Raw genomic sequence first — 13437 nt, forward strand, 5'->3', positions numbered from 1 at the left:
ATACCACATCATTTTATAATTGTCAATAATACGTGAATTAAGAAAACGTTGCATGTTCTAATGTATGTAATCAATCTATAGAATGCCCATGTATACAAGTTACACGTCACAAAGTCTTTACGTTACAATATAAGACATAAGTGACGTGCCCGTGTTGTAATTGCGTCGTACTTACAACATTCTGGGGGCCGCAAACAAATAAAATTCTATATACAATACAATCGCAAATGTGAATAAGAAATTTCAAATTAAAATATTTACGCTTGAATTAAAGTCTATGTATAAAAAAGTGTTAGTTAACAGTTCACATCTGTCATTGATCATCTCAATTTGATGGTAGATTCAACCAAATACGGATTTTTTCACCAGCCTTTAAGCTTGACTTCTTGGACGAATGTCTTATATTTATCATCTTTTACTGTATTACACTTAATTACTATCGGCCTTGTAGTTTCGGTATTCTTCATCTTTATTTTAGCGACACGCACGAATCCATCGTTTCCTCGAATAAGTTGTTACAATGGCCATTTACCATTTGATTCTCGTTGATTGTTCATGCACATGAACAAGCTGTGTGTTTATTTGTAACAACATAGAAATTTGGCGGACTCGGGAATCGGTGCATTCTCTATCCTGCCTTTACATCGGATAATGGTGTTCTGATCCAGAAATAAATTCAACAGACGAATCTTTGATTCATTCTTTGCACGATCTCCTTTTACTAGAGTGTCGTATTCATCGGGGTACGAAGTTTAATATTTGGCTTGACCTAATCCAAAATTGTGCTGACTTCTGTATTTCTTTCACATAACATGGACCAACTGTTCTGTCTTCCTTTGATAATCTGCAGTTTTTAATAAAGCGTTATACATATGCTGTGGTTCGTTATAGTTTCTTGTATGAAGAAAATCTGTCAATTTCCACTAAATCGTGAATGCCTGTCGTTCTACTCTCAATTGTTGTTTGCTGGACATCAATGTTATCAGGCAATGTAGATAGCACCGAGTTATCTTCAATCGTATGAACCGGGCGTGTTGTTGTATCTATTATCCATGACGGACCATGCCTCCATAGTATTCTTTCTGTATATTGTGTGGCCGTTATTCCGCGTGTAAGCATGTCTGCTAGATTTTGATCTGTTCGACAGTTTTGCCATCTATAGGGTCTTGTTAACTCAATTTCAGCTACTCTGTTCTCAATAAATCGTTTAACTGTTTTTATTCGACATCAGCCAATTCAATACTATTTGACTGTCACACCATAATTCTTCATTCCTAATGTTAATTCCTAATCGCGCCAATTACAGCTGCCCTTAACTCTTAACTGCGGTAATGTTTAACTTTTAACAGGAGCTACTCTTGTTTCCGCCATAATCAATTTGGATTCATTCCCGTTGCAGATAGTCTACTTAGCCGTACGTTTGCAAGCTGGCATCAGAAAATACTTGTAGTGTTAACGATGTGGTTTTGTTTTGTGTACCGGTTGATTGGACTTCAACTTCATCAAAAATACCTTTATCAAAAACTTGAACCTGAAGCGGGACTGACAGACGGACGAACAGAACAGAACACATAATAAGCATCTACCATCGTAGTTTGGGACATAAAAAAAGAAATTAACATTTTCAATTTCTTTTCTCTTAGTAGGAATACTTATATCAGAATATATCTGTTGCTGTTGCTGTCAAAGATATTCTTCCTTTAGAAATCAGTTCTTCTCAACTGAGATTACTTACAATTACTATTGGTCGACGTGTATAGCCTTTAACAAAAATTGACAAAAAACATACCACACAGCAAACATGACAAAAGAAAATTTAAAATAATGAGAAAACCAACGACCTGATATTTGTATAATCAACACAAAAAAACAAATATAATAAAACATAACGGACGATAACAATATAAATCTAGTCGTTGGTTTTCTCAGCGTACTACATACAACATTTAGCAAAAACCTACACCGCATAGTGAGCTATAAAAGGTCTTGACATGATACACATAAAATAATTCAAACGAGTAAACCAACGAGTTATTTTGTACAGACGTCAGTGTAATATCAGAAGAGAGATAATGCAAAACTCACGATGGAATGTGTTGTCTCTCTTAAGCTTTGTATACTATTTTCATAGAATTTCTATCTTTTCCAAGAATTATAAAAATGTGTTTGTGTTACTAAAGGTGTATAAACATTGATAAGTGTGTCATTTTCAAGGAAGAAAAAAAAAGTAGGTCCTAAATATTCAGGTAATATTTGTTGCTAGAAATTAATTATAATAATACAAAAAACTAACCAGAAAGTAAGCATGCAATTAACTTTAAAAGACGGATGACTCGTAAAAATGTGTTTAAGAACTTAAATTTATTATTAAATGCAAATCATGAAGTTACCAAAAAACAATTTTGAATAATACATTACATCAGATTAATCTAGGTTACTAGGTTTGCATTCCTTAGTCTTTCCCTCATATTGCTGATGAGGTCAGCCTTTCTGGTAACCATGTATGATCCAGCATATTCTGCTCCTCTGTCATTTCTTCATTTTCTGTTTTAATTGCCCGACTTCTCTTTGATCTGGGCGTCACTAATGAGTCTCCTGTAAACGAAACGCAAGGCTGGCGTATTAAAAATATAAGCCTTGAACCTTTGATAAATATTTACACTACTGTGTCGTTTCCACTGCTGATCGACGCTTCGTCTCCGAGGGTATCACCAGCCAAGTAGTCAACAATTGGTGTTGACATGAATATCAATTATATGATAATTTATATAAATTTACGGTTTGCAAAAGTATGAACTAATCGAAATACTACGGTTTTTATTATCGCATGCATAGATTACCTTAGACGTATTTGCCAAAACCTTTTGGATTTTTGGGTCCTCAATGCCAAGGCCGTTGCGCATGTCCAAATCAACTGAGGGAAATCACCGAGCGGAGCGAGACGAAAATGTGTTTATGGGGGGTTCGGGTGCCTGAAACGGGAGAAGCTTATTTCAGCATTACTATGGTAGAGGTCAATTATTTATAATAAAAAACAAAAAAAATATAACAGAAATGCGGTTTTTTTTTATATAAGCTAGCCTAGTTAGTAACAAAACAAGTTTCAATATTAAAGTTAATCTCTGTTGGTCAACCAAAACTTTCCGATTTTCCTGTGACCTGTATTATCGAAAAGCTTTAACACACGTTCTTTTTTAACTACCATTCCTATGCACATGGAGCATGGCAAGCCCACAAAGTCTGTCACAACCCATTGTAGCCCGTTCACAGGTTTTCAAACGTCTTAAACTTGAAAACAATCTCTCACAACAGACTGATGTGAAAGGCAGTTCAAAGTACTTGTAATATTATGTAAACATTTGGGTATAAATCTTTGTTAGCTAGCTTAATTGCTGTCTGGAGGCTTCCTTCATCTAGCATTGCTTCTGTCTTTCTTACCCACCTTTTAAGTTCACATTTTAACTCTAACATGTTGGTTACGTCCGGAAATGCTTGTAAAAGGGGTTCAATTAATTCCGGTGTTAACGTGTCTTCTTTTTTTGGAATAAGGCAATATCCTAACATTTGATTTTTTACCTCATCAGATTTTGTTTAAATTAATTATAAATAATTATTATATTTTTAGTCATTGAATATTTTTATCGATTAGCATTTGTTGTTCAGTGAGTTGATAGTGTAAACATTGGTAACTACTAGCGTTATCGATTCAAAAATAAACCAAGGAAAGTAATAAGCCAGCATACTTATAGGGGCAGTTTATACTCATGAGTTACCTTGTTCGTCTTGTTTTCTCTTTAAAGAACCAGTTACGTAACGAAGTTAAGATTTTTTTCAATTTTTTTTATTTTGATTTGTATTCAGAACACTTATTTTTTTTACCGTCACCGCTATGGTAAATAAAATTGTGAATGGAAATGGGGAATTTGTTAAAGAGACAACAACCCGACCATAGAACAGAAAACAGCAGAAGGTCACCAACAGGTCTTCAATTCAGCGAGAAATTCCCGCACCCGGAGGCGTCCTTCAGCTGGCCCCATAACAAATAGATATACTATATATTTAGTTCAGTGATAATAAACGCCATACTAAACTCCAAATTGTACACAAAAAAACTAAAGTTTAAAATAATACAATACTCACAAAGGCCAGAGGCTTCTGACTTGGGACAGGCGCAAAAATTTAAAGCTGCATTCGCTGCAGCAGATTGGACAAACAGTATGTAGTGTGCCGGTAGATAATTTGAAACTCGAAACTTGCATATTGATAATGTTAAATACATAATTAAAAAAAAAATGACACTTCTAAAGTTTGATCCTCGTTTCATAAGTGAGGCATTTGCATCAGTTGCCGCCATTACACTACGACCCTGAATTATGCTCTTCAACTTTGTACTTGTTTGGCTTTTTAACTATTTTGATCTGAACAACACTGATGAGTCTCATGTAGACGAAACGCGCGTCTGACGTATTAAATTATAAGCCTGGAATTCGAACCTTTGATAACTATTTACACCACTGGGTCGATGTCTCTGCTGGTGGACGTATCGTCCCCGAGAGTATCACCAGACCAGTAGTCAGCACTTCGGTGTTGACATGAATATCAATTATATGATCATTTTTATTAATTTACTGTTTGGAAAAGTATGAATTATTCGAAATACTATTTTTACATATATTTTCATATCACTGGCAGAGAATTTACCTTACCTAAGATGTATTTGGCACAATTTGTGGGAATTTTGGGTCCTCAATGCTCAACTTTGTACTTGTTTGGCTTTTGAACTTTTTTTATTAAAATAAAATGAAAACATCTGATATTTTGCTCATACTATGATTTTCTTCAGTACTAGTATATGTAGTAAGCAATACACATAATTAATTCACTGACATTTTTCAAATTCGTATAAGGATTTTGTAATTATCTCTTTTTGCCTTACAACAAACAAAGTTGCCTCTTTGAACATTGTGTCATTATCCTAGTTTACACAAATACACCTAAAATTACCAACTAAACTTAACATAGATACCAGGATTTAATTTTTGTTTATAGTATCAACTATTTTGCTTGAATTAATATTCTGACGAATAAGATTGAAATTTAAGACCTTATTGCACAAAGAACTCAACAATTAGGCCGTGTTCAAATTGAGATAAATTAAATGTGATGTAAGTGTACATATACCTCCTAAACTAAACAATCTGTACTGCGTTCCAATTGTTTAAAATACATGTCCACATGGAGCTTGAAATAGGGTTTGACTAAATGAAGTCGAAAGGCAATGTGCGCCTTGTATGGGTTAACTTTACATAAATCTTTTAGTAAGTGAAAATTTCAAGAAAATTACCACCTTTACAAAAAGATACACAAAAAAACCTTTTCAAAACGACATTTTACTCAATGTGTAAAGCTAACAGAAAAAAGTCCATAAAGAAATGGGAAACCCCTTAATGACATTAAGTAAATACAAAGATCAATAATTTATTCGTAAACTGTAAAACGTATCAAGATTTTGTTACATGCATCAAATTGAATTTATTATTCTTTATGACATTTGTATTTAATTTGTTTCATATATATAAATATACATAGGAGGATTTTATAGCATATAGACTACAAATTTCTAATACATTCTGAACAAATCACAATGTCTTCGTTAAAGATTTTGAAATTATTTCTTAAAATAAATGAGAACGAACCGTAAGCAATGAGCCTCAGATGTTACAAACGTCAGAGAATTCTAAGACATTCATTAAGAACAATAAACAAAATATATACATATTTATTTTATCTTTTGTCGTATTCGCATTATTCATCGAATAAGATGACCAGAAAACACACTGTAGCTGTTAACAGATTCACTGTAGATTTCTTTTCCTGATCCCCAGTGCTTGATGTATTCTTTGTCGCCTTTTGTAAGTTCTAATATAGTGTTTTGGGTTCCCATATTATAACCAGTCTGACCAGGATAGAAAGTAACTGTCTTGGTATCATTTTTCCATAGACCAACATCAAGGGTCTTACCGCTGGGTGTCATTACGGTGCATGAGAACAGAAACACTCCTTGTTTTGGAGCCATGTATATCCCTGTGCTCGGATCATAATCATTATTAACATTCGTTATAACTTTGTTAAACTTAACAATCTCACCAGCTCCCAAGGTTTTGGAAGCAGTTAAAGAAGCCGAAAAGGCCGAAAATGTCTCGTGTTGATGATTTGTACCTATAAAGAAACAACATATGTTCTCCTTAAATCAATATATGACTTATGCAATTAAGAACACATATATAACAGAAAAACAGATATAGCACATAAAATGAATCAAATCTATGTCAACCATAAAAAAACATGAAAATATCATATACAACCTTTTTTGGGTCTTTGTTAATGTTTTGATTTTAGTTAAATCTGGATTATTAACAGTAGTTTACTGATATAGTTGATCGAAGTGAACTGTAAAATATTGCCAAATTGAAGTTTGATTCGGAGAAATTTGTGGGTTTCCTGAAATAGCTTTAAAAGTCTGCAAACGTTGAAAATTAAATACCTGTTTATACAAGTAAAACTAAATTCCAGACAATATTGATATAAAAATTGTTTGCTCTGTTAAGTTGGTTAATAGGCACTGTTACATGTACATTATGAAAATATTCGTTAATAAGTAATTTAACAGTATTTATATGCAAGGGAAATAAAAAAAACCAATCATGTCTTGCATTATAATTACCTAATGACATTAATAATGTATTAGTGCAAATATTCAAATTGAAGATGTAAATGCACAAACAATTGGTAAATACAGTATTCAAAAATATGTACCATTTTGACAACATTGTGCCATATATATCGTACATGTAACAACTAGCGTAAATCCTTACAAGAGTTTAAACAATGTTCTGTGCTCAAAAAAGAGAGATTAAATGTTATAAAATATTGTCAAATAATGAAAATTAACATAAGTCCTTCTTGTTAGTCTGGTTCTTTGTGGTTTTTTATAACTGCAATTTGCAACATTTTTTCGATCAATTCCGAAATCATTACCTTTTGCAGTTCCTTTTATCTTTATCATCATACCAAGAAGGTCTTCGAAAAGAGAATTTTCTGTTTAACAAATAAAGAAAATGTATCAATTACAAAAAATGATATACAATATTTTCCGAAAACAGATAGCTGTACTAAAAGTGTTGGTATCTTGCAAGAATGCAAAATTCAAATAAACATAGACAACTATTATCTCATAGCATTGTTTACGGTACCATATTACAAGAAAACATACATGTATTTTCAACGTTCTTTAATGTATGATGTAATGTCAAATTGAACAGTTTTGACTAAACGGTTACTCAAGTATAATCTTTCGACCGATTAACCGACAGCTAAATTAATGTTTAAAGGCCTTATCCAAAGTATTTTACTAAATGCGCGGTTTTATTATACGATGAACTAAAGTTTCGCCTTGACAAGGATTGGCTTTGAGCATTCCTGGCCGAAGTTTTATTTTTTACCTTTTGTATAATAATTACGTTTCTAATAACTTCAAATTGAGAAGATGCTAATCTTCTTGATCTTGTCTTTGACTAAGTCTGTAACCGTTGGTTGTTTCGATTTCCGTGGTGTCTAAGAAAATTATGCAGATGGTTTTTATTTAAGATGATTAAGCATGTTACTCGTATTACCGAGTAAATATTAATTCCCAACATGAAATCCTCTTCATAATTCTTAGTTGACATGTCGTTTAAAGTATAACGAAGCACTGGGTGATATAGGTGAACATGTAGGTCTACGCAATATTAAATCAAAAGAGAACTAATGAAGTAAAGTTTAACATTTAAATCTGCTTACAACTGCTCACATAACATGTATTCTAACTGTGTTTCCTTTAGATCTTGCCCGGAGCAGATAGACAAGATATATTTGAGCTAATTAATTTTGAAACAATATTTTTTAAATATAAATAATAGCAATCAATAAACTGGATAATTTGATCTGCAAATTAAATAGCATCTCAAAATTCAACAACATTTATTAGTAAATCCAAATAACATTGAATACTCCATGAATACTGAAAAAAAGGTCTGGACCTTCGAACGCCTAGCTAGTTAACCGTTGACAACACTAGTGTGAAGCCATGTGTTGTATAGACTGTAGTTTTGCCGTCTGTTGTCTCAAAACATGTATTTGAAATTAACTTATCAAAAGTAGAAGCAGTATTAAGGACAATAAATTATCAGGTAAAATGTGTCTTCCTTGTTCTTTGCATTTGTTGTCCAGTTTAACAACCAACATTTCGACTAACAGGTCAACTAACTTGTCGAATATTAAAATCCTATTACTGATCGACTGGTTTATATAGTGTATCGATACAGGTAGTATTTATATAATTATCAAACCATGTGATAATTTTATCACGATCAAGCCAAAAATAGACCTCTCATGTAAAATCAGTATTGCGTAATGTTAAAGTTCCTATTTTGATAACATCTGCGAAATTTAAAACATGAGTTGAAAATTACGCAAATTTATGTTTATGAGCAGAGATATACAATGTAATGTATGAACAAAAAAATTTTTTTTTTTTAACTTTCACTAAAAAGTATATTTAAACGTGAACTTACCTAGGTTTGGGGAACATGTCCCAGAGACAGCCTTTTGCCCATGGCAACTCATAACCAGTACAACTACAATAAAACAAACAGGAATCATGATGCGTAGTATGTATCTTTCAACAATAACGGAAAGAACACTTCAAATGTGACAATACTGCAAAAATAAAAAAAACCTGCTTAATTACATTATTGCATTTTATAAAAATGAAATTTGATAAAACAAAATAGATTGTTTTCAAAGTTTTTTCTAACTCGTCCTAGACTTGTAAAAAGGTGTTTGTGTTATCAAATGTCTATATAACTTGATAAGGGTTTCATATTTATGATACAAGCTATTCCTGAATATTCATGAAATATTTGTTGCTGGAGATTAATTATAATGATACAAAAAACTAACCAGAAAGTTAATCAGGTTGGATCTAATTCTTCCCTACATAAATAGGGGAATACGACAACAAGGATGCAATATGAAATATAACTCAAACTACAATGAACTATAACTATAAAAACAACCATGGTCAAAAAGAAAAAAAAGTCAATTAAAAATACAATTATGATACATCGCACTCGATGATGTCAAAATTAAGAAAACAAGGTCAGGGTTGTAATACTGTATCGGTAAAGCATGTTATGTTTGTGAAAAGTACATTTCATGATAAAAAAAAATCCACCAATAACCCAGACATTGTTTTGTGTATATAATCAAGAGAAATTTATTTGTGTAGTTTTATAAATTCAAATTGAAATATTTATTGCCATTTAAACTTTAAACATTAATTTGTGACATACACAATAATTAAACATTATAACTATAATTCACACATATATATATATATATATATACACAATTATTTATTTACAGTAAAAATTCCAGTGTCCCCTGTCCTCAGTTCTAATGACCTTTTGATGTAGGACCCCAATTTATTCACTTGTGTTGGTGTTGATGGATTGAGTATAAGTCACTATGCAAATCAACTTTTCTTCATCAGATAAATCTTGAACAAAAAAATTGAATTCAAATTGTTAAAAAAGTTGTTCCTTAGTTCAATATTTAATTTACAATCTAATATAAAATGTTTTTCCTTTTCTAATGTTTTACATTTAAGGCATAATCTCTGCTCTCTAGGAATATTAGAATGTCTGCTTTTTTCTATATTTAAATTATGGTCACTAATTCTTAGTTTTGTAGATACTTGTAAGGTGAGACCCTATGGTCAACACAACTCTTGCAATTTGTAAAAGTTTAATCCATGTTTTTACTCATTTTTTACAATAATCTGATCAGCTGTTTGTTCTATTAATTTGTTCTATTAGTTATTACATAAGCCAACAAGTTTTTTTGTCAATAAAGTTTTAAGATGTGAAAGATCAAATCTAGAGGAACTATAGGTTGTCATTCTTTAAATATAGACAAATAATGAAATACCCATAGGAACTAAAATTCTATACTACCCTTACCTTCATTTTTGGACCTCCTAAGAATTGAAATGTAGGCGCTACCATGTTTTCTATACTGGTTACATTTCCAAGTGATGCTTCGATGAGATAAAACACAGAGATCATAAAAGGGAACAAGTTAAAATATCTATGAATATTATATATCTCCCAAAAAGAGGCATGGTTTGAAAAAACAGCTGTATTTACAAAGTGCAACCGAATCATGTCTTTCAAGAAGAAAATTTAACGAATTGATGTTGAATCCACGAGGAACCTCTTTAACACGAATCATTTTAAACACGAATACTGCAACTATTAAAAAAAAAGTAAAATACTGCATTCACAATGCCTAACGTTTATATGGTGATGTAAACACAGATTGTCGGTCAGCTAATTGCAATTTTTGGACCAACAACACCTTGTTTAAAAAAACACTTACACAATTAGGGTTATTTAAAATTATGGAATTTAGTCGCAAAGTACATCTTTTACAGATATTTATGATCCCTTTAATAATGGTTGCCAAACCTCAAAGAAATGATGAGAGCTATATTTGCAAGATCAATGTTACTAGTAAACTCAACATCACTATTCAAATTAAGATAACGATTGTCTCATGCAAACCTTTGTCAATCAAATAATCATTAAATTAAAGATATAAATATTTTTTTCAGGGGCTAAATGGTCGTTAGATGAAAGTTTTGTATGGTGATGGTGATCCAAATGGAGTCGCTGATCCTCAACAGACTCCGTTTTTGTGACAGACTTAATGCAATGTAATAGACCAGAAAGACAGAATAAAACGTTTAAGTAATCATAGACTAGTAAAAGCTACAAAAAGTGTCAATACTATGGATGTCATCATCGTCAACTCAGATGACGAAATGCGTGAACCTTAAAAAAACTTGAAATTCCACAAATATATGAGCAAAACAGGAGTCACAAAATTATAATCGAATCTTAACCCTCAGTTGTGTACCTGACAATATAAATTGTAGAGTACTAAAAGAGCAAGTGTCATCAATAAATACAATAATTATAGTATTCCTCGTCATAGATACATGTACCAGGATTAAACACATAAAGATTGGAAGCTGGCCAACGTTGCTCCCGCATTTAAAAAAGGGGGAAAAAAAATCTGTATATTATAGAACCATATCATAACAAAATTGAGAATGGAAATGGGGAATGTGTCAAAGAGACAACAACCCGACCATAGAACAGACAACAACAGACGGTCACCAACAGGTCTTCGATGCAGCGAAAAATTCCCGCACCCGGAGACCAATCTTGTGAATCACAATTAATTGACTTTATTCAAGAACTATCGACTAGGAATAATAGTAACATACAAACTGACCTTGTCATTATGGACTTTGCTAAAGCGTTTGATAAAGTTCCTCACCAAGGATTACTTTACAGACTTCAAAATTATGATATAAGGAAAATACACTTAACTTGATCCAAGCTTTTTTTCCGATAGAACACAAACAGTCGTAATAAATGGTATTTCTTCTACATCATTTCGTTACATCTGGAGTTCCACAGGGTACTGTACTAATCCCCATATAATTTCTCATTTACATTAACGAATATTTAACACATAGCAATTTAAGACTCTTAGCTGATGACAGCATCATGTACAGAGAAATTAAATCTCAATCATACTGCAATAAAGTAAAAAAGATCTAAACGCTGCAGCAAAACGGGAAGCAGATGAGATTGGCTTATGGCTTTCCATCCAGAATAAATGCACTAAACTGTCAATTTCACATAAAAAGAAACCATATTTATAACATTAAATCCTTTATAGCCACATTCTTGAATCCGTTACATCTGTTAAATATCTGCGCGTTACTTTACAATCAAATCTCAAATGGAACCTACATTATGACAACATTATCTCTAACCCTACATTATAACAACATTATCTCTAACAGACATAAATCTGTAGGATTCCTTACAAAAAATAAAAAAATATCAAACACACAGACATTAAATCAAGAGCATACCAAGCAATAGTCAGACCTAAACTAGAACAGCTGTAGTTTATGGGACTCTCACACCAATGACGCTACCCAAAAATAGAAATGTTTCAAAGAAGAGCAACTAGGTATATTTTGTAACAACTGCCATAACACCAGTAGCGTTACAAATATGACGAATAATTCCCAAAGTACCTACACGAGCGCAGAAAGCCGCATTAAAACACGTCTTATTATATTTTTATAAAGTTATTCACGACCTTATTACCATACCATCTGAAACTTTTATATCAACATACAGTAGAACAAGAAAAAAATCATTCTAATACTGATAAACACATACGAACCACAAAGGAAACATATAAATGGTTATTTATCAAACACACCATCATACAATGGAACATGTTACCTATGGCCACAGTACAGTCAACCACAGCTGATAATTTCAGAGCACACCTAACACAAGGTGCTATGTGTCAAATGATTTTATAATCAAGACAATACATTTTTGTATATGTTTTTTCTTTGTCATTTACAAGAAAATAAAATTTTACAACTCATGCTCAACGACAAGTAGTCTTCATTTTTTTTTATAACATTTTTGTTCGCTTTGGAGATTCCGTATATCGTCAAGTTATTGGAATTCCAATGGGGACTAACTGTGCACCACTTATTGCGGACCTGTTTTTGTATTGTTATGAGTTACAATTTATGACTAAAATTAGCAAAGACCCATCAAAACAACATTTGATACAAAAATTTAACAATACTTTTAGATATTTGGATGATATATTGGCTCTAAATAATGACGACTTCAGCATGTATACTAAAGAAATTTATCCTGTAGAACTTACTTTAAATAAAGCTAATGATAACAGTGACCACTGCCCTTTCCTCGATCTTGATATCTATATCATAAACGGGAAGCTTAATACAAAAATTTATGATAAAAGAGATGATTTTTCATTTCCTATTGTTAATTATCCATTTTTAGATGGTGACGTTCCCTTGTCACCATCTTATGGTGTTTATATATCTCAACTTGTACGATTCGCTCGTGTATGTAACAATGTATTAGATTTTAGCGAGAGAAATTTATGTATTACTGAAAAATTATTACACCAGGGTTTTCGATATCACAAACTGGTCAAAACATTTACTAAATTTTATCACCGGTATAAGGAAATAATTCGTAAATATAACTCAACATGCAGACATCTTATACGTTCAGGTATTTCACATCCAAAATTTTATGGAAATATTCTTTATAAAGCACAAAAATGTCAGTATTCTCCTCAGAAACTAACAAAACCTTTAAATAGACTTATTAAAAGGGGATATAGTTACGATACTGTTGTCAGGTCATTAAAGATTGCATATTTTGGCTTTAACATTGATTCACTGATAGGGTC

The 13437-nt window shown here is 32.0% G+C and overlaps 1 protein-coding gene across 1 annotated transcript; it reads right to left on the minus strand.

The window, feature by feature from the left end:
• Positions 1 to 5762: 5762 nt before the first annotated feature.
• On the minus strand, positions 5763 to 8724 carry LOC139519770 (heavy metal-binding protein HIP-like). The gene is made up of 3 exons (XM_071312021.1): positions 8613 to 8724; positions 7039 to 7098; positions 5763 to 6219 (listed from the first exon to the last, which is right to left on the minus strand). The coding sequence occupies exons 1-3, from the start codon at positions 8698 to 8700 to the stop codon at positions 5810 to 5812; spliced, it is 558 nt and encodes a 185-aa protein (XP_071168122.1). The 5' UTR covers positions 8701 to 8724; the 3' UTR covers positions 5763 to 5809.
• Positions 8725 to 13437: the final 4713 nt, after the last annotated feature.

Source organism: Mytilus edulis, chromosome 4 (assembly GCF_963676685.1).
Source record: "Mytilus edulis chromosome 4, xbMytEdul2.2, whole genome shotgun sequence".
Taxonomy (NCBI): Eukaryota; Metazoa; Mollusca; class Bivalvia; order Mytilida; family Mytilidae; genus Mytilus; species Mytilus edulis.